General features: G+C 42.3%; 1 protein-coding gene across 4 annotated transcripts in view; it reads right to left on the reverse strand.

Annotated features, from left to right (window-relative positions):
* XYLB (xylulokinase) overlaps window positions 1–23,130 on the reverse strand; it is an 830,291-nt gene that overhangs the window by 661,499 nt on the left and 145,662 nt on the right. For all 4 annotated transcript variants that reach the window (XR_011199144.1, XM_069211091.1, XM_069211089.1 and 1 more), the window contains 3 exons: window positions 22,631–22,759; window positions 8,355–8,420; window positions 5,293–5,365 (listed from right to left, as the gene is read on the reverse strand). Coding sequence is in view for 3 of the 4 variants with exons in the window: in XM_069211091.1 (XP_069067192.1) it covers window positions 5,293–5,365; window positions 8,355–8,420; window positions 22,631–22,759 (268 nt within the window). In the remaining variant the exon portion in view is untranslated. The remainder of the gene's footprint in view (window positions 1–5,292; window positions 5,366–8,354; window positions 8,421–22,630; window positions 22,760–23,130) is intronic.

The following is a 23,130-nucleotide window of genomic DNA, read 5'->3' on the forward strand; positions in this document are numbered from 1 at the left end:
GAACACCTCCTTGAAGCAAAGTAATGCAAAGCAGTGCACTGCACTGCAGTATTTGGGATTACAATCCAATGCAAACTGCGATTTGCATTGGATTGTAAATACCAACCCAATACTTTCCGTCGGGTCTTTGTTAAACAAATAGAAAATTTGTAATTCTGGCCCAGTTCCCTACACAAAATGTTCCACTTTGTTTATGTTCATAACAGCGTCAATGTCATAAGTAGTAACAATTTGTGTCACTTTTCAGTCACAAAGGTGATGCAAACTGGTGTAAAATGTTTATTTAGGATTTATTTTCTATCGCAAAACTCAGTAACAAACCCCTAGGTGTGGCCAACCCCACTGTACCCCGCCTGTGGCCAGGCCCTGTACCCGATCTATCACAGACAGCCAATAACCACTGCCTTCAGCTGTGCACTGTAGGAGTTGATCATAGAGCCTGGCAGGCAACCAGGTCATGTGACCAACTCACCAGGACCCCAGCTGTGTGCAGCGAGGGTGGCTACAGGGCCTTGCCTGTAGCCATACCCTAACCCCAACCATCCGGTTTTGTTAGCAGAGCCTGGTCTATGGTTAGGCCCTTCGCCCAACCCCCTGGGAAAGCCCAGCTCCTGCAGTACACGATCTATGCAATACTGCTGGACTCTAGCAGGAACAACCGTCCAATTATACCTAACTTTTTCGGAGAGTTAACCCTTTCATTCACTACCCGAGTCCCTCTTCAAATATTAATTTCTGAAAAACGACTGAACAGGTTTACACCAAATCACAAAAAGCATGCTTTCTTAGTAAAGTTGTAATTTTTTGCCAAATTTGATGCAATTCCATACAGCTGTTTCCCTCAGTTGGGGAGAAAAGATTTCTATGGGAATTATTATAGGAAATCGATGTTTTGGGGCCTTTCCTTCATGTAGAATCGGCACAACATTTTTCAGAAAGGAGCTGGGGTGGATAGATGTTTTTGGAAAGTTTAGCTAAGATTAACCAAACTAAGCAAAACTTAGTAGTGAAACAGAAAACACTCTTGCTGTGGAAACTCTGAGCTAACTATAACTACACAGGGTCGACTGTCACTATGTCTTACAGTTGTACATGTGTGTGTGTGTATCTGACTGTCTGTGTCTGTTTGCAAAAAAAGGAAGTAGCGAACCTTGGGCAGTTCACAAGTTTTAGGTGGAGAATAGGTCCTTTACAGGGAACACTCTACTACACCACTGACACTACAAAACTGCTCACCTCAAACAAATGTCTGTTTTTCTAGCAGTTTTTAAGCATTGGATTAGTAGATTTACAATAACCTTCTAATTAAAAACAAATTTGATTAAACTTTTAAACTTTTCTCAAAATGTTCAAAATAAATTAAGTCAAATCAACAAACATTACTACATTTTAAGCAAAAATAGAAATATTTCTGAGGAAGGAGAATTAGTTGTTTAATTGTTGCTAAAATGTAGTTAGAAATTAAAGTAATATATTTAAATTATTTTTAAATCACATTTCATTTAATGGGTTAATTTGCACTAAAAGTGTAAGATATTAGTTCTAGGTTAAAAATAAATACTAAAATTAATTTGCATTCATAACGTAGATTTAAATATTTTAATCATTTTAAAGACTAATACAATTTAATAATTGACTTAATATATTTTTCCTATTGAGACACATGGGCCACGGTGAGCACCTCCGCCTACTTGTGCAAAGTTACAAGTGATAACTCATAAATCTTGTGGCAGGGGCTCCACCCTCTGATTTTGGGGAGGGTGGTTGAGACATAAAAATCTAGACTCACAAATCCAATAAAGTATACATTTAAACCTAGGTGTAGTACTAAATATACAAGTGGGTAAATATACAGGTGTACTTTAGAGTAGGTTCTAGAAGTGTGACGCCCCTCTTAACGACAGTGTCACTTTTTCCCGCAGAGGTCTGACCGCGACTACGATTATCGGAGCGCCGTCCTCCGCGTTTCTGCTCAACATTGACAATGCGTTCCAGGAAGCATTTTCCGTGCTCCTGGTCGTGTCGTTCTTATCTGTTTCTATAGCATTTCTTCTTGCTTGTCGGTTGTGGACTCTTTTTCTTTTCTTTTGTTTTCTGTGCACTTGTCTTTTTTCCTTTTTTCCTGGTTTATACTGTCTTCTTGCTGGGTTTCATGTTGTCCTCTTCTGTTCTTTTTTCCCAGCATGACTTTTTCTCTTATACTGCTACTTTTTTACCATTCTTTTCTATGGGTCTTTCCCAATCCAATATTGTGTTTTTCCTCTTTACTGTGTTGTCACTTCCTGTCTTCCAGTATATGAGTCACTCAGTCCTGATCTGCTTTGCGTTGCAAACACTTCCTCTTGGTGGTGATCTTCGCTCCTGTTCGTAGTGTTTTTCTCCAGTTCCTGTTGCTCTGATTGAGATTTTTTCAAGTATTTTTCAAGTATTTTCCTATTTTTCAGGAGTTCCTGTTTTGAGTTTTTTTCCCATATTTTGGTTTTTTTCTTCCTCTGGGACTCCTTCTCGAGGGTACGGTCTGCTTAGGCGTTTTTCTGACAAGCAGCAGCGTGGCTACTAGAAAGGGTCGCCCTTATCTTGGTCTATCCATAACCAGCAGAAGAATGTGTGCTCATTCAAATTCATCAGTCAAAGGTGAGAAGCATCGTACAGATCGTGACAAGAAGTCTCCTGCTGGGGCTCCTATCTTCTTTATTCCTAAACACGAAGGAAATTATAGGCCTTGTATAAACTATGGGGAATTAAACACAATCACCATTTGCTACTGTTATCCTCTGCTGTTAATATCTGTTTAACTAGAGAAAATCAAATCGGATAAAGTTTTAACCAACTGGATTTAAGGAACCTATAATATAGTAAATATTAAAAGAGAGGATGGGTGGAAGACAATGGATGGATAAACTTTAACAGACGTTAATGACATTTTGTGTATCTAGTCATGGTGTTTGGGTGATGTATTGTCTTGAAGGCCTATCAACAGCTAATAATTAACATAGTTGAGACATACTGGCTGTGTTGTGTGTTCCTTTTAGCACCTAGATTGGGCACCCATATGTTAGCTCTTAGGCCCATAGTCTTTCTTAGAAAACATATTTGTTTGTGTTCTACATTAATCTGTCCTTTGTACGCATTTCACTTTGTGTCCTGCTCAAGGCTGTCATGTCTATACACAATAGTCTACCTAGTATTGCCGATCCAAGAGTTACGGAGTCAACCTTCTAACCATAGACATACTATCACGTCTGGCTTGTTCTCATAACACATGTTTTGTTATATAAACACCACATAGGCCAAAGAAAGGTGGAGGGGGCATTCCAGCCATCCATCTCATTTTGTGCGCCACTTCGTCGACAGCTTCACTGATCTTGACCTTGTCTTTCCAGCCAACCGGGAGAACTGCCATGAGAACAACAGGCTGACCCTTGCCTTCTTAAAGGTTTGGGTTCAGGGCTCCTTCCACAGACTGGAACAGGAAGAAGGGCTAACACTACTATGCTTTCATGTTTGACATTAGGGTGTAGGTAACAATTCTTCAAATCATTGTGTTTCATCTTCCTACTAATCACAGCTCATGTCTTTTATCATAGGATGCAGTTACTTCAGTAATTGCATGGGAACTTATTCTGTATTTCTTTGTCTGCCTTCGCATGTATGAGACTTTGTGCAACTGAGAAAAAGTGGTATGATCTGTTCCACCATGACTTCTCTGAGGAGTCAGAGTGCCATGTTTCCAACCTGCCACAAATCACCTTTACTTCTAGGTTTGGGTGAGGAGCTGCTAGCTCACCGATGCAGTCAGGCCGACAACTTCCATCCGGCGTGGGACTGACTCAGTTACCCATTCGCTGTGGTGCTGCCGCCCTAAACTCAGCAGTGTCACCCCCATAGTAAGAGTCCTATGGCAGAAGCTTATGTCGTCATCTACCTTTTTGATATCTTAATTTTCTTAGAAAATAGCAGTATCACATACAACTCCATGAAGCAGGATAGTGTCTAAAAAACATTGTCTCTAAGCTAAATTAGATAAATGTGCTTTTGTAGTCTCTGAAGTAACTTTCTTAGGTTTAGTATTTCTGAAAAATGTATCAGCATGGTCCCTAACAAACTAATTGCAGTGCAAAAATGGCCCAGCCTAAGAATGTGAAGGAAATGCAAAACATTGGCATGCTTTTTAAATTTGTACCTAAATGTCGTACCAAACTTTTCTGATATTATTAAGCCAATAAAGGACCACGCCGAGTAAGGAATCCCATTTTAATATGGGCCAGAAAAAAAGGCTGCTTTCAGTAAACTGAAGAAAGCAGCCTTACACCCAGTATCTTTCTACTCCAGGACCCGCATGAATTCAGAGAAGAATTAAACTATTTAAAATTGAGAGCTTCTGGTCATCAAAGAAGCCTTTGCTCACTGGAGGTATTAGTGCCTTTTGGATGGATCATAAAAATCTGCAATTTCCTAAGTCCATGAAGAGTGCCCATCCTTGCCATCCTAGGTGATCATTATTTTTTCCTGCTTTCAGCACATTATTTTCTACAGTCCTGGGAAACAAAACAGTAAAGCAGATGACCTTTCTCGACAACCTGATGAGCTAGAAATAAAAAACAAACTCCTTTGATCTTGGTAGATTTCATTCTTGTGGCCACAGGACAAGGAAGAATTTTTTTATTAAGTTAAAAGGTGCATGCAAACCAGAGACGTGCATCACTGGTTCTCAGTTAATTTGAATGTTAGAAAATATCAAGATAGTCTGTTATTTCATGAGAAGAGTTTGCCTACAGCTGAAAGCAGAGTAAAAACCATCCAATTGTGTTGTGAGTCCCCAGGGGAAGGACATGCACGAGAAAGAAGGACTATATACTTGCAGATTCAACATTTTTGGTGGCCCTCCAAACCTAGAACAGTAGAGAGCTACAAAAAAGTCATATACCACCAAAAAGTGCCTCATCAACGGCCTGTAGGATTTTTGTGGCTGTTCCTGTCAACGCATTAAATGTCCTCCAGCTCGACGGGCATTTATAAATTTGACAGTAGGGACCTCTGTCAGGGCGATAAAGTAAAATGCTCTGTCGTCCTGGTGCAAGATGAACTGAGTGCCAAAAAATAAAACTGACCTCAAAGTCTCTGATATGCAACTGCTTAGGGCGTTTGTGGGCACAATTGCTATAGCCCTTCACACTTCCACAGCAATTTCAAGACAATGGCATTTTTGGCTTTCAGTTTAATTTGGTAGGGTTGCTGTATACTGGGGAGTAAAGAATATGATGACACATAACATCTGATAGACTGACTTACCATCACTATAATCAATGGCTGCGTAATCACCAAGAAACAAGGAAGCCGCAAAGCTACTGACTAATGAAATTCTCTATGAGGGAAAACAGACACATTACTGAAATGCACAAATTCATTGTTAATATTCCTAGATGCAGACAAATTTAACATGTAAATATTTGACATCAGTATATCTTGCTTAATACAGGGTGAAATTACATTTTGAAACATGAGCAGACATTTTGAAGAAATACTAACTGGAATCCACTGGACTGTGTTAATGTAGGAGTGGTCCTATCATGAAAATGTTTATGAATTGCAGATGTACAATACAGGAAAGAACAACATTCAGATTCCCTAAACAAAGCAATATTTAAATAGGCACAGGACCTAAATGCCCAGGCAAATGATCAAGGACGTTCAATGAATTCAATTTGATGTTTGATCTTGAAATCAATACCATCAAAATGATCACCTTAAATTTAGCGCATATTCAATCTATGGCACTAACAGGACAGGGCTTAGCAATGTGGGCGGGCCCAAACAAGTATTCAAGACAAAGTTCATGATTTAGAGTTCAGCACACAAGTTACTCAGACACAAATGTGATGGATATCCCATGTGCCATATTACAAGTGTCATTGGATATAATGGACTTGTAATACAGCGGATGGGATGTCCATCACGTATGTTGTAGAGCAACCCGTCCACCAAACTCTAAATCAGGCCCTATGTTAACACAGTAGCAGGGCTGTACTCATTTGCACGTATTTCTATTTTATTTATTAATATAAACATATTCCTGCCAGAGAGCAATCAATCAGCTCGACTTAGGCGCAGTATCAGTTCTGGATGTGATCATATAATTAGGTAGATGAATGAACGTCTGTTGGTGTACGAGAAATTTGATTACTCTTTATTCACATCAGGGTTTCTATGGAGGAACAATTAAGCCACTAATCCATTGAACAGCGGTTTTCTTACAGGTTAGGTTTTCAGCCTGCAAGGGGCCTTCAGAGCTGTTTTGAATGTGGGTGGGGGGCACAGCACAACGGAACGTTTTTTTCACAGCTTGCAGAAGAAGAACCTTGGAGAAGTACATGGGGGTTGGATGTTATTAGAGGAGAGGGTTGAGGCAAGAAAGGTTGGTGCAGGGGTTAATAAGGCAGTGGGAAAGAGATGTTGTTAAATTAAAGGTCTGCAGTTTAACAGCAGTGCCATCAACAGTTTTACAGATTAAGGTCGGCAGTTTATAATTCATACTTACTGAAGTGAACCAGTAGTCTTGGTAACAGCAGTGCTAAACAGAGCAAATACACGGAAGCAGGACATAAGTACAGGGGTGGGCACTTGGCGGTGCACGTTCACGGAGAGGAGTATGGTGAGTAGCCCCGGGTTCAGAGGGTGGTTTTCTGAACTGCTATGAAAACCAACTGAGCTTTTTGCACTACCGCTTGCTATTGAACAGTATCAGACACACCTGGTGTTGAAGAAGTGAGCGTGATGATTCTCTCGGCAGATCAGATAGGGTTTGGGTGGCAAGCCTGCCAATCTTGTCATCCGGGACAATCCATTTAAGGAAAGTACAAGCCAGTCGATCGCTGCTCATTACTATTGGAATGATCAGGAACTTGGCCGTTTAGAAAGAGAGGTGATGGTGACTTGTCTTTACCCTGAGCGGCTATTAGCTGCGCTTCTGGATGTGGTAAAGCATTCCAACACCAAAGCAGAATTGAACTGTACTCTGGTGGAATAAATGGTCTTTTGTTGACAGGGAGCCCGTAGACTTTTTTGTGATTTGGAGGGAAGGGTGTGTGCCGGGGAGGTTAACGTGAGTACATATGCCAAAGACTGTGATGTTATTGGATGAGAAATTAAGTACCACATATGCCTTACGATGAGTCAATTTTAATTTTCGTCCTTTCCCCCAGTTTTCCTTTGCCTGTACACATTTTCTTTCCACATTGCATGATTGTTTTCACTTAACGGCATGCAGACAGGCCAACCAAGCTAAGCTAGAACAATCACTTTACTTGCACATGTGCAACAACCCTCCATGCTGGAAAAAGTATGTGGACTTTAACTTCGTGTGATCACAAACTGGACCGCTTTGCTAGATACAATGGACATGGGAAGAAAAGAACGGTAAAGCCACGAATATTACCCACAATCCTGATAGAAAACCGCATACCCAATATTAACGCCTACCACAGGGGGCAGTATTTGTGAATGTGCAATCTGCATAGGATTCTAAAACAGGCTGTAACCTGGTAACGTGGAATTACACATAAATTGCGTATGAACGCATCAGTTATGGAATGTGCAAAGTCCTCATGCACTCACTCTGCACCTAACACTTGCATCAAGTAAGATCCTGTGTCAGATGCAACTTGTGCCTGGCTTGAAATCCTGTTTCGGTTACAAAAGGGTGTTTGCACTAAAATGGGACGAGCAGGCAGATTGGACGAGGCCTAAACTTCCTCTGCAAAGCTTACACCCGCAGAACCATATTTCCAGCATTAAACAGATAGACGTTACAGAAAAGTCATGTTTGTATGTGCAAGTCCCAAAGCAAAAAACGTCACAAACTTTGTGAAGCTGCAAAGGTTTTCCATCAACCTTTGGGAAGATTGCAAACATAACATCTGCAACTTTGCAAACCACTAGATAGACTTGGATTCTGTTCCATGCTGTTCAGAGCCCTTTGGCTATTTACCACATCCGTTGAATAAAATTATCCCTTGGTGGGATATGTTCCCCATACATTAAATCTCTCCTGTTTATGAATTTCTCCACCAAAAGTGAGGTACAACATGCAACTCTGCATGGCTGTGTTATGTCTCCTTCCAGAGGATTTTCTTCCAGTTTTATCCCAGGAAATATGTCACATATGTCAGGGAAAAACTGCACAACTCAAGCTTCGGACTCCTGTGCAAACTTTCGTTTGCCCAGTGATCTAAATTTGCGGCCTGACTTCTAACAAGGCATTGGTCGAGTTTAAGCACTATGTGAAAACCTAGTTATCTAAAGATTACATTAAATGGCGTACTTAGCTTAACATTTCTATAAATGGCAAGACTGACCTCGGTTTGTGCATAGGCGTCAGGTTTCTGCTTGAAGATCTTTGCAACCTGGTTTCCTGTAAAACGCTGTAAAAGAAATGCAAATCCACTTAGAATTAAGTCTCATTTATTCCCGGTAATAAGTTCCACGCATTGCACTTCGGATATTCTGTCTGTCAGAAGAAGGAAAGTCAGCAGTACACATGGGACCATTCATCATTTCCAAGAAGGGCCACCCAACTCCACGAAAAGGCAATTTTCATGCAAACGAGTCTGCAGACTTTAGTGGCCAATTTGTCATTGTCTCTACCTAAGAACAGTGATGGATCTGATCTCGTGACGTGTTTCCTTATACAAATCTGCTTCCAGAATAAATAAGCAATGGAGAATCAGTGGAGGCGGCTGATCCTGTCCTTATTTTGTCCTACCAGGCACTAGACTTAAAGGCCCCTGATTTTAAGTCAGGCGGACCAAGTTACATGGAGCAGAATTTCTGTATGGAATTCAGCTCTACCTGATTCAGAGTGGGCCAGTGTTGCCGCACCTGGTTTGTACAGGTGTTTTAGCAATGATTTTATCAGGCAGTAATTCCGCCCAGACAAATCGTATGAGGATTTCGTTGCAGCAGCCACCAAACCTCTTTCCCTATATTTTTTTTTCCTGCAGAGGGGAGCATACAATGCTGCCCCCTTCCCCCACTAGAACCTAACTTCTCCTTCCCTCCCAACTTCCAACCTCCCTTCCCTCCACCTCTACCCCAAAAGTGTGTACCCTGAATATTGACATCGATGGAGCACAATACTGAGGGCAAAATATCGACGGGTAAGTATGTCAAGACTTTCTATACCTAACTCCACATATATGCACCTCGCCTACAATTTTATATATATATATATATATATATATATATATATATATATATATTCAAGATACAAAGATGTGGAGTTAGGAATAGTAAATCTGTGCTTCTCTATATGCACTGACCTTTCTATAATTTTTTGTCGATATTTGTCCTTGCTATTCTTATACCACAACATTCTGGGAGTGGATATTCAGTAGTATAACCTGCCCCACACAGAGACTGCAGCATACATTTACCACCTGCTCATAGCAAGCGGAAAATGTATGCATTAAACCCCCAAGAAACTGGGAATTCAGTGAGGTTTTATGACTGGCAAATCAAGTCCCAAGCAATTCTTCACCATTCCAAGGATTTAAAATTATAACCGTAGGGTCCAGGTGCATTGTTACCGCACAGTAATGTAAATTCCGTATGTTGAGTTTGCACCGTGCCAATACTCGTAATCAAGTCCCAAGAAACCAAATTAAACTTGCATACAGGTACCAAATGCCACACGATAAACTCCTAGCAAATTATTGGCTGGAATCTATTTCCCATATTATGATAGATTCAGAGATTAGCAAGCATCTCATTCTGTGCATTTTTCCTGATACTAAAGAAGGCTAGCACAATAATAATAATACTTAGTGACCTCTTTGAAATCCTGACATTTGCTCAGCCAATCGCACTTCTTAGATCTGTTACACTAACTACTGACTTTTGTCTGTGCTGTAAATTAAGCTCAGTGGAGAAACAGTGACCAGAAGCAGAGATGAAGGCTGGGCTTGTTTATCTATATTGGGTGACATTTTGCAGACAGGTGCTGACAGCTTAATTGCTGTTAGGCATTAATCAACCAATATTATGCAGGAGGGATGGCACTTCCAGGTAGTTGACTGAAGTGGATTCACAGGGCCCCTGGTAAAATCAAAGACTCTATTTGATCGTGGTGAATAACTACCTGGGAGTGCCCTCTTAATTTGATATGATTGCTATTGTAAAGCAGACCTCTGCCATTTTTAGTGTAGTTTTGTAGGATGTGTAGTTTTCATGGTTCTATTTAAGTGGAAAGTTACATGAAGGGTGGATGCTATATTTTTTGGTGAAAAGGTTCTGCCATTTGTCCACTTACAGCAACATCCCATTTCTATTGATGTGAATTGGAACAGATAACTGAGGATCTAATGATAAGAAAGTAGCATGTGAAAAAATATAATGGATTTAGATCACAATTAAAACTATTCTTGGTGCTACACAGATTTTAGGGATTGTTAGGTCGGAAAAGTCCCTCGCATGGTAATAGACGTGTATCCCTGCCTGAAGTGCCCCAGCTGGGGTGATATGTGGATCCTTGGTAATACATTCTGGTCGTGAGCGAACACTGCTCATGCATGTGCACCATGATCTAGGCCTTTCTCATAGATTGCAGTCTGGTTAGAACAGGAAGGGTGTACAATATACTACCCTCATTGTGGTTGTTAGAAATAGGGTTTCTGGTTGGCTAGGGTATGTACCTAAGTCAGGCAGAACCCACCACTCTAGTCCAGGCAAGTCAGTCATACACCAAAGATAACCCATGCTTACCCTCGTCGCTTGGCACAGAGCAGTCAGGCTTATCCCCAGAGGTCATGTGTAAAGCATTTGTGTGAGACACACACAAAAGTGACAATAAATAAACCACAAAAGAGACTCCACACAAGGTTATATAAATATATAGGTCTCATACTGCAAACACTTACTTAGGCCAAAACGACCTGAATCACAAATGCATGAACCAGTAATACTGTACCAATCAGGCAGTAGTCAAACCATTAGCATCATGAACGCAAACATAATGAAACATTTCCATAGTGCCTATAGCGTAAATTATTACCCACTCAGTGCATATTAATATAGGTTCCACCATGCACTCCCAATCCCAACAGAATACAAAATGGTGTTGGGTATACATTAGGTCATGACAGATGCAACATCACAATGAGGGCAGAAGCACCCAAGGCCAATATGTCATGCCGTCCAGATGCACCTTCCAAATGAAGATCACAGCGCAACTGCGCTTTCTTTCCACGATGTACGGTAAGTAAAGCACACCCCGTCCACACAGGAGCTCCAAGGTGCAGTACCCTTTCCCAGCCACAGGAACCTGGCCTCCAATGAGGTCTATATCCTGTCCCGCATGTGGCTGGTGTAAACAAAAATGCCCCCGAAGGTATGCTGCCACAGGGGGAGACACACACGCCTCTCTCATCGGAGGGGAGACCTCTCTGGGTCCCCCTGCGCAAGACCACCTTGGGAGAGCTACCCACATCCACGTGGTGCAGCTCCTGACTTGGGGTACTCCTCCAAGTACCCGTGGGGAGGGTTGGCCCTATCCTATTTGCTGTCCGCTCTTCTCCGAGTCACAGGGGAAATCTGGCCCACTTCTCCTCCGGGCTGCAGGATCCCCTGTACAGAGCTCCGGGGCCCAACAGTGAACAGACCCATATCTTATCAGCACAACACAAAGCCTGGGGGGGTTCTGGATTCCACTGCGAGTGCCCACTTGTCCCCCAGGGGCACCAGGAGGAGCCTGCCTGCCGGCCTTTGCTGCGCTTCTCCTTTCTCCTCGTCCCCCACACGGACAGTGGGGGGTGGGAGGGGAACAACCATCCTCATTAGGAGCAGGCAGTTCTTCCTGGGCACACACAGCAATGCCTTAACTGGGACAAATTCAGGGAATAGGCTGGCAGCAGTGCAACAAGCAGAAAAGCAATCGAGATGAGTCCTTTGTGCAGCCCAGCAGTTCCTCTGGCAGAGGTGCGGTCCAAGTTCCAAAAGTGCTCTAAAAATTAAGGGGCTACAGCCCCTCTAGTTATACTAAGAAATGCCTTTGTTCTGGGGGTTACTTCAAAAGAGCCCTTTCAAGTGAAGCACAACACCCTTTCAAACCAACCCCTCTCTCCAGACTTAGGTGTAGCAAAAAGGGAGTTTAGGCCTTGGCAAGTAGTTTGACTTGTCAAGTCAGTGTGGCAGTAAACTGTGAATGCAGTCTCTGCAGTCGCAAGCCTGAGACAGGTTTGAAAGGCTAGTTTTGTGGGTGGCGCAATCTGTGCTGCGGGCCCACTAGTAGCATTTAATTTACAAGCCATAGGTATGGTATGCCACTTTACAAGGGACTTATAGGTAAATTAAAAGAGCCAAACTGGTGTAAGCCAATTATATCAAGTTTTAGGGGAGAGAGCACATGCACGTAAGCACTGATTAGCAGTGGTAAAGTACCGAGAGTCCTTGAGCCAACAAAAAGAGGGTCAGAAAAATAGGAGGAGAAAGGCAAAAAGTTTGAGGACAACCCTGCAGAAAGGGCCATTTCCAAAAGTGGTGAAGGGGTACTGCCTTTACCAAAAGCAAAGTATCCTGAGCACAATGGTGGCAGCGTACCACTTCTTTAATGAATAGTCGGTAGCATGGCCAAGCCGGGTTTATCAGTTCTGCAGGAGTGGGGCCTACTGGCCCACTCAATCAAAGTTCTGTTGCTGTGTGCTAAGCTGTTCAGGATGAGTGGAGGACTGGAAACACATGCATCTTTACACAGTGCGCTGTTATGCATTTAGGCCTGTGGCAGCAATGCATGAAGGCTTGTGTGCATGTCTTCAAACATGGAGCACTGTTATGTATGTAGGTTTATGGCAGCAGTGCATGAAGGCTTGTTAACATGTCTTTGGCAGCAGTGAATGGAGGCCTGCATGAATGTTGTTACATGGTGTGCTGTTATGCATGTGTGCCCAGGCAGCAGTGCCTTTAAAACTACACACAGGTTTGGTTGCAGGGCTAAGGATGTGCAAGTGTCTGGGAGTGGTACAGTGCATGAGGCCTGTGGGTCTAGTTTGCGAACCCTATGGACTAGCTGGTGGAACATGTGGAGGCAGAGGATTCCCCCAGATAGATTTGTGGACTACGGCTTCCCTGAGAGCTGAGTAGGACACACAGTGGAGGAAGAAAGAGCCAGGTTCTTTGGAATACTTCAAAAGGGGCACTTTCATTCTGAAAAATGTCACTGATAAAAGGGGGCCTGTGCATGTCCCAGGAAGGAGATGGGGCTCATGAAGGAATCATAAGAAGTAGGGCTGGAATTCTTAGGTGCCCCTTTGATGCAAGTATCATTGAGGCTGACAATCAGGTATGAACTTTTAGTCACTGCCATGGCATGTGTGTTGGGTTATCAAGTTGGGAGACTGTCCTGCTGTGACAGACTGCACAACAAAGGAGTGGGCACCTCAGAGTGCTCGACCCCAAAACATGAACATCAAAACAGAGACACTAAGAGCCAGATGTAGGAAAAAGGGAAATTGCGACTTGCAATTTGCGAGTCTGTGCGACTCGCAAATTGCAACTCGCAATTTGCCATGCAGAAAGGTGTCTCAGACACCTTCTGCGACTCGCAATGGGGTCTCAAAGACCCACCTCATTAATATTAATGAGGTGGGCCGCAGTTTGCAACCCCATTGCGAGTATGGGCACTCACGGGGATGGTGGCCTGCTGGAGACAGCAGACCACCATGTCCGTGACTGCTTTTTAATAGAGCAGTTTATTTTTTTTCTATCTGCAGCCCGTTTTCCTTAAAGGAAAACGAGCTGCACTTAGAAAAAAAAACCGAAACCTTTTGTTTCGGTATTTTTCAGAGCAGGCAGTGGTCCATAGGACGACTACCTGCTCTAAAAAATTGTTTTTGTGATCATTCACAAAGGGGAAGGGGTCCCATGGGGGCCCCTTCCCATTTGCGAATGAGTTACCATCCACTTCAAGTGGATGGTAACTGCGAGTTCATTTGCGACCGCTTTTGCGGTTGCAAATGAACTTGCATAGCGTTGCGAGTCGCAAATAGGAAGGGAACACCCCTTCCTATTTGCGAGTCGGAAACGCATTTTGCGAGTCGGATCCGACTCGCAAAATGCATTTCTGCATCGCGGAGAGGCTTTTGCGCCTCGCAAACGGCGTTTTTCGCCGTTTGCGAGTCGCAAAACCCTTCCTACATCTGGCCCTTAATTACATTTGTGTCTGGAAATGGATTATAAAAAAACGGGAGCTTGAGACTCCCAGATTGTCAAACCTGAGCTGTACATCAGCATGCAGAGGCTCAGCACACATTCTACCTGGTGTAATCAGGACTAGGATCAAGGGTCTGACAGTGTTCCATGCTTGGTGATGGGACATCACCCTAGATAACCAAAAATACTTGCCTGGAGCTTGGAGCACCACCTTTTGTCTGACCCAAGGCAAGAGGACCCTTTGAGGAGAAGGAGATTGCCTGGATAGACCAAGGTCCAGTGGGAATCCAGGAGAGTGTATCCTGGGAGCTGAGTGTAACATTCAGGTCCGTCAGGGCTGCTGCACCGATAGGGCTGTCTGTCCATGTGTGCTGTTGCAACTCCTTTATGTCAAGTGGAGCCCACGGTAAAGAATAAGCTGCCTTGCTGTGACAAGAGAACAGCCGTTGCCCGGTACAGCGCCATGAACATAGGAGAGCCATAACCTTATTGGTACTTCTCATGACTCGGGTCAGGAGAGGGTTGAAGAAAAGACTGAGGGCTATTGCCATTGTGCACTACTATGATGAGAGCAGGACCATCACCTTGTGCAGCTCTGTGACCTGAAGGGGCTGTCGCCCTGTGTGCCACGGTTCATGATCCCCCATATGCCAGCAGGAGGGGCAGGTGAAGTGAGATGGCTTTTGCCTTAAAGCAGCATGCAGCTGTGGAGAGGGCACTGACCCATGGAAGAGGTGCAACAATTCAACTTCCCAAATCCAGCAGCACCCAAGACCTGCTGCCAGATTGAGGAAGCCTTACCGTATGATCAGTATAGGGAAAGGTGCGGAAGACATTGTGACGCGAAGGGTTAATTAGCTTGAGCAGTGTAGATGAGCGTGATGCCTGCTGGAACCCAAACAAAGTGGAAAAATTCACAATGTTATTTTCAAGCTTGTTTGTGTAGGAGACTCCGTCTCAACCTTGAGAACGAGAGTACAGGGAGAAGATGGAATGAAAACAATGGCTAGGGAATGGCAGAGCAGCCAAGAGAAAAGTGCTGATAACATAGCTAGAAAATGCCAGAAAGGGATAGAATCCAAGCTTCAAGTTATTTAAGCACTGAATTGCGGGTGAGGGATTTGAAGCTCGCAGATGGGGTTGTGAAAGCTGCCGTCTCCAGGCCCAGAGCGCAGCGCTGCCTCCCTGTTTTTGCTGTTTAGAGACCGTGATGCTTGAGGGGGAGAGAGGTCCAAGCGGGCGGTAGAGGGCTTCCCAGCATTTCGTGGACCAAGTTAAGTTCCACACAGGGATGAAAGTCCTTTGTTTCTCTGCTCCATTATTATGCTTGCACTGTGTTTATAATCTGAAGTATTCAGCTCGTTTATATTTTGCTTTCTGAGCATCGTAGTGTGAGCTTGCTGCAGTAATTGAAACATGCATTTTTGGTATGCAGTTAATCAAAGCTTATCTGAAGTATTCAGCTTGTTTATATTTTACTTCCTGAACATCGTAGTGTGACGCATTTTGGTATACAGTTAATCAAAGCTTATATCTGTCAATTAACTCTTTGCTCATATATACATGGATGCTCTTTGTAGTGTACTCATATATAAATAGATGCTTTTCATTGCTATTTTTATTCTACCATGTTGATGTGCCAAATGCATACATTTACCTGAAATTCTAGTAAAGCTAAATTGTATTCATAATTGGCGTGTGGTCCTTCATTGAGCGTCCTTATTGACTTATATCGAACAGATCAGGTGTCAATCAGCCACCTGGATAAGACAACGTATAATCGGAGGAGCGCTGTGGAAGCCTGCAGCTCTGACCACAGGATCCAAGATCTCTGCTCATCGCCAGGCTGTAGATTTCCGCCTGTACCCTCCAACCCGGCATTCCAAAGAGAGTGAGTAAGCTGAATACCGGGCCATCGGCGGAACATGCTCTGACGTAGGAGCAAGGGCATGAGGATACTTTGACTTTCACCACGCCACTGTGGAACTTCTAAAACTTGAACTTACTAGCGGGGCCTAGCTTGGACGTTACCTCACTTAGCTGGGGAAAAACACAACCTTAGATGGGAAGAGAGGGACTTGGGAAGCTGACCCGGGGAACAGTAGTGGGCCTGCCTTGAGAAGACTGTGTGTATTATTTGTGGTGCGCCATATTATACTTTGTGTTTGTAAATAGATGCTGTCTTTTATATATTACCATGCACTTGATGGGGCATTCATTTATTGGGGACTCCTGAATGCATTTCAAGTTGTGGGCTTGTGTTCACCCTGCTCCTACCTCCTCCTGAGAAGCACTGGACTGATCGATCCACTGCTCGATCCACACTAACACTGAGAGTCAAGTGCTGAAGGAGTACTTAGCCCAGTTGCTTCAGAGCTCATAGTAAGTAATGCCCTGGGTCATAAGGAGTAAAAGGCCTCAACCACCACAGAATGGCAAAGTAACTCCTGCTTGCCCCTTTGCCCTCTGAAAGGGTTTCTGACAGGGATTGTTGTGAATTTTAGGAGTGTTCTGTTTTGCAGTTTTCCAGGGAACAAAATGAAAACATGGCAGTTGAACTACTGTCCTAAAATAGGATAATCTTAGAGGACCACACAACATGGAGGATGCTCCACAGTATCATTTGCCTGTTCATGATTTCTGTTCTTGTTTGGAATACATCTTTGTAGATGTGTTGTCTCACTCCTGTTAGTGTTAAAATGCTGAACCATGTACTAGACTATCTGACAAGGCTCAGGCACACACTGAATTTATCTTAGGAAAAAAAGATGCATTGTCACTTATGGGACTTCATCCTCTCTCTTCCTGAACATACTAACGAGATATATTTTCAGTGGAACTGTCACATGCACACATCTCTATATAGTTTATTGAAAGCATTCAAAAAACTGCATTAAAAACTACCTTACTTCCCCCAGTCTGTCACTTTGGACTGGTAGAAGGTTTCTTTGCTGCTAATAGATCACAGTAATTTTGTCTACCTACACATCAATAAATACCACCATCCGATTCCCTATCTTTTTCAGAGAGGAATACTTCTCCCTCAGAGTATTAAGTGGGGTGAGTGCATTTCGCCCAACCAGTATGTGATTAATTATCCATTGCAAAACGTCTTTGACGTAAAGATTTTCACAGCACAGGACCAACAAACTTTAAACCCAAGGTGGATGCAGAGAGGAACTGGCGCAAATGGTCACACAATCACAAAATCCCTTGTAAACTGCTAACTCATATTTAAGATTGTAAAGGCTCTGTCAGCAGTGTGCTCACCTCCTCCCACTTACTTCAGTCAGGGGCAACAGAGTGCCTCTATTTATTCTCTCAGTGTTTGTCACCAGGTCAGGTTTATAGACTATAGATGTTATCCACCATTTAGCTAAATAGATCTTACATCCGATCCAAATAGATTATTCACTGCTGCAAATTTGAATCAAGGGTGTTGATTTTCACCCACCCAATCATTGCTGTCAACTCCTCAAATCCCTATGCAATCCACACTCTGCTGAGATACCTATGCAGCCGAACTGCAGCATCTACCTTTTCTTTGTGTTCAGTTGCTTCCACCCAACTCACCGTCAAATGACTACTCAGAAGCAACTGATGCCCCTGACAGATTGGATAACTCCTGTGCTTCATAAAATGTACAAGCAACTCGATGTCCCTTCCCATGTTGACTGACACCTTCTATGCAACTTTAGTCCCTCTTCCTCATTAGTACCTCCATGAACAAACACCCATCCATTATTCTCCATTTCCCATCTCACCATCTATGAGAGCCAAAACTTCCCTAGTTGATGAAGCAATTCGAACAAGCAGAATAACAAACCTGGTCAATGCATCCCTTGTAAAGAGCACTAGTACCAGCCCATTAAGAATAGTATTGTCACTTACCTTTTTAAGAGACTGAGAGCAGACTCGCACTTCTTAGAGAACTACCAACTAATCAACATTATTCCAGCAAAAATTTGACAAACAAAAGCTCCTTCATGATCAATAGTCAGGTTTCACAACAACACAGAAAAGGTCCTCAACACCATGATGAATACAAGCAAGCCATCCTAATACTCATCAATCTCTAAGCGGCTTATGATACTGTGAACCATGTTGTCCTCCCCATAATCTAACAGAATAGACACTGACACAGATATTGCCTTGAAATATATTCACTCAATTTCCACCAACTATCCATAAAGTGACATTTGGAGTGCTAAAAAGACACCTCTCTGTCACCACCATTGATCAATATCTATATGCTGTCATTCAGTGATGTGCTACAGCAATACCAAGAGCACTCTCAAATATATGCATGACACAGACTATACCCAGGTTCACATTCACCTGGAGAATGAATGGGATAGGCAAGCAAAGTTCATCAAATGCTTTCACAATGCCTACTGATGAAAGCAAGACAGCTTCCTTTCATTAGACTGAGCCAAAACTAAGTTCTTAATGCAGTTAGGCAAGCTACGGTCTCTGACCATGTCGCTGAAAATAAAATACTGGGGGTCACCTCCAAATACAGATTGTATCTTTACTCCTCAGATAAATATAGTGTTAAAGAATATCACTTTCCAGCTTTCCATGTATTCAAAAATCCTCCAGACTCTGCAAACCCAGTACCAAGCTGAGACTACTGAAGCATGGGAAATAGAGTACCTCCATCAAGCAACGTCATCTACAATGGACTATTCAATAAATTATTGCTATAAGACAGAGTGCCTAATTAAACAGGCATATTATGCCTAAATCTCCCCCAACAAGACACAGTAAGTTATGCCCTGGAATCTCACAATTTGCGTCTGAGGTAGTCAAGAATTAAGTTCAATATTGAAGGGCGCAAGCACAAGGCACACTGGTGCAACTGTCTAAGGGCCTGATTTAGATCTTGGCGTGAGAAATACTCTGACACAAACATGACGAATATCTTGTCCGCCAAATCGTCTATGGAGATCATAATACGGTGGACGGGGTAGCCATCAAAACATTTATAAATTGCTAACTCATTATACTCCGGCTATAGTTCTTTAAACAGCCATCTCTAATATTCTTAGCATGAGGGCAAATAACAATCATCTGTGATGCACAGGACCCCTGAAAATGGAGCTGATATTCAGCTAAAAGTCTGCCGGAAAAAAGGCAATAACTAAACGGTATTGGAAAAGCTTTACTCCTTTTATCCAGTTATGTGCGTTCTAGTCTTGTCCAGCTACTGTAATCCTGCTGCATACTCTGGACTCAAAGTTGACTCTCCGAAACAATACAGAAATCTGTATAAAATACATATGAATCAATATTTCCGCAGTTAGAGGAGCAATAAAAGGAAGTCTATAAGGTGTTTCCTTGAATTCTGACATCCATCTAAGAGCCCCTTTAGAGCTGATCAGACAATATTTGCTTAGAAAAAAAAGGCTGTTAAAAAAGTTAAGTAACATGCTTTCTGAAATCGAAAGATCATAAAAAATACTTTAGAAATTTTTATCCAAAATTTCTCAGGAACCTTCCTAAAGGTAAAATTGACTTTAATATTTGAAATACTTGAAAGTCATACTTAGCAACCAAACAAATGCCCTTTGTACCGCTGTTCACGAAAGCTAAGCACACAATATTTGCTATGGTATTCTTTACAAACATTTAGGATATGTATTATATCTTTAGCATGGCTCACAGAACACAGGCTCCTTAATCTGTAGATAACCTGGATATAGAGAAGACATTTCAAATTCTAGTTTTCTATAAAAGTACCTTTTTAGCAAGGCATTGGATCGCACTTCATTTAAATTGTTGGAATTCCTTTCAGAAATACTACGGTTTGTACTTCTGTGAACGGTGCATTTTTCCCTACATTCAATTATCTACAGGAACAAGAGATGGTTGTCACCTGTCCTATTTGTATTTTTAGCAACTGAAACCCTACTGGAAGGAATCAGACTCAATTTAAAATCTGAAAGAAAACCAAATTTAGAAATGTGAATTCAAAGTTTCAGCCCTACTGACTGTCTATTAAAACAACAGAACCAAGATCTCCAGTAAACTGTTCTCTCTTTGCCTAGAGATTAAATCCAAGGGTTTAGAATGCAAAAAAATATGAAAAGACTGATAGTGTGTCTTTGATTTTCATGTGTGAAAACAAACATTGTCAAAGCCATTTTCTCACCTTTTGGCTTTACCGATAGCTATTGCCGACACTTAGTATCTGCACAAAAATAAAGCCCCAGTGACAATGTGTAAGTGTGCATGCTTCGTGACGCATGCACATATGCGTCATGACTCAGTGGTTGTTTCTCTTTTTAATTTACCTTTCCAAAATCTCGGACACCTGTCTTGGAGAAGTAGAATAAAAAAACATCAAAAGTGCATTACTTAGACATGCCAGCAGCGAATTGTAGCTGCGGGGCTATCTGACAAAAAGGGAGGAGGAGGAACAATTGTGGTGGAAGGGGCAAGATGATAGCTGCCAGGAGACACAGTCTACGAAATTGGGGAACAGGGAGGGGTCGGAGAGCCATTTAGGAGCTTGGTGGGGGTGATAAAAATGCAAAAAAGGAAGAATGCGGTGGGATAAGGACGAAATGGACAAGCTGGGGGAATGCAACTGGAAGCGCCTGGTGGCAGGGTCATGAGGGGTGAAGTAGCACACAGGGAGAGAACAGGAAACACATACACTCACATGGAGCGCAATTACCAATAATTTCCTGAATGTAAGCAGTGGAAGGCTAAAAGTCATCCAATTAAAAGGATGGCAAAGAAGTAATGCTATAGGGGAAGAAAAGGCAGGCCATGTGAAAGGAAGACTAAGGAGAAAGCCACCAATGAAATGCAATGGGCTGACCCAAAGTCCACATTAAGTTCTTGAATTGTAGACAATAGGTCTTTCTATAACAAACAGCTAAAGCTGTCTGTAGGCAAGACCTAAAGAGGACTTTCAGATTACAGGCCTGGGATAGCAAGCAGAATAAAAAAAAAAAAAAAATGTGTTTAGGCTTGTTTTTTGGCCTGTTTCTAATGGAAACTTTGTATAGCAATTTAACGTTAATTCAAAGATAGTGGACTGAGCAACTCAAAGGTCTACTCGATACTTGTAGAGAAAGTTAAGTTAAAATCTATACAACTTAAAGCTGTTGACATTTATCTTGTGCTAAATATCTATGCTTGTGGTCTTCTTGCCAGAATTCGATTTTAAAAATATGGACTCTGAATACATTTTTATGGCAAAGTGGTAGAGCTATTATTATGCATGCCAAACTTAAGTACTCTAAGTTAAAAAAAGAGAGATATGTTTCCCATATTTATAAAAAATGTATCGTATAGCTGTCACCCTCATTAATAATCTCTGTCCTGTTTCCAATGGGTGGGTCTATATTAAACACAGTCACATAAAAATCACAAATAATCACCAATTGTAAATACTGTTATCAGACAAAGAAAGAAAGGGTAACTAACCTTTTGGCCTCAAGACAAATTGACAGGATATGAGAGAAAAAATATGCTGATCAGAAGCATAATGAATCTTGATGCCCCCCCTACAAAGTACATGGAGGCCCCCCCACCATACTCACTCAGGAGCTCTCAGGCCAGGGTACTGTGCTAAGGGGGCCCCCTGGATCTCCCCTCCTCCCCCAAGCACCGCAGGGGCTGCAGGTGCCTTTGCTATGCCACTGATGCAGATTTACATATGGGTTGTGTTTTCCAGAGTGATTAGAAAAACTGAAGTATGAAATATTCACTTAAAAATCATTACAGAGGACAATACATGATAATGCTGAACAGTTGTGTTTTTATACAGATCACACAACACACAAAATGTGATTGGTGAACTGCTTGCAATAAGTCTAACCATTGGCAATTGCTTGGGGTAGCATTCTAACCCATCACTCTTTTGTACACCATGACACCTTAGTTTGGACCAACCATATGCAAATCAGTCTTGACTGCTGCACTGGGATTAGTCCAGCCCAAGCTACCAGGCCAGGTCCTCCCTAAACTGGACCAGAAGCAACCCAAGACTGGTTTCAAACTGACTGATGCACCTCAGCCAGGTACAGCTTGGTTCCAGTCGCATAGTGAGCTCAGGACCCATATCTGGTTATGTCCTTGGCCAGTGAGGGCGTTACATGAAACACACAAAATGTAATGGGAGAATGTTTGCAATAAGTCTAACCATTGTAAATCACTTTTATGTGCCAGCATTCTAACCCCTTGTTCTTTTGCCCACTAATGCACCTCAGCCTGGTCCCTCCCACATGCAAATCAAACTCAACACTTCTCCAATGCGAACAGTCTAGCCTGAACTACCAGACTTAGACCTCACTGAAAAGGAACACAACCAACTCAAGAACGGTGGGTTGGAATGCTATCTTCAGGAATTGCCAGTACTTAGAATTATTGTAAGCATTACTCACATTACATTTTGTGCGTTTTATGCAAATCATACCTCATATGCCCGTGAACCAGTAAGATTCGACAGGATTTGTGCACCTCCAACAGCTTCTTCAAGCAACCGGCACTCTGCTGTGGTACTGGAATCCATCCAGATGGGGCTGTCATTGATAGCAAAAGAAGACTGTCAAAGAAGAAAATCACAATGAGAAACATAAAATACACAATAATAATGTTGCTACCATCATAGTGCTTACAACGTTCTATTATTGTTGCTCTCACAAAAAATATTTTGCGAAAGAGTGATAACTTAATAAAACCAAAAATCCAAAAGTCATACAATATTAATGAACTAATCTAATGTTAATTTCAGTATCACAATCATCTTCTTGATTTCTTCAGAGGCAATACATTGTAGTTCATTGCACTCAACATGGATCTCATTACCTTCACTATTCCAAACCTAATTCCTATAATTAACAATGGGTAAGACATCCATGTAGCATTAATGATTACATTCTGAAAGAGAAAAGGGTAATGACACAGAGATGGGGC

This window comes from Pleurodeles waltl, chromosome 10 (assembly GCF_031143425.1).
Source record: "Pleurodeles waltl isolate 20211129_DDA chromosome 10, aPleWal1.hap1.20221129, whole genome shotgun sequence".
Lineage (NCBI taxonomy): Eukaryota > Metazoa > Chordata > Amphibia > Caudata > Salamandridae > Pleurodeles > Pleurodeles waltl.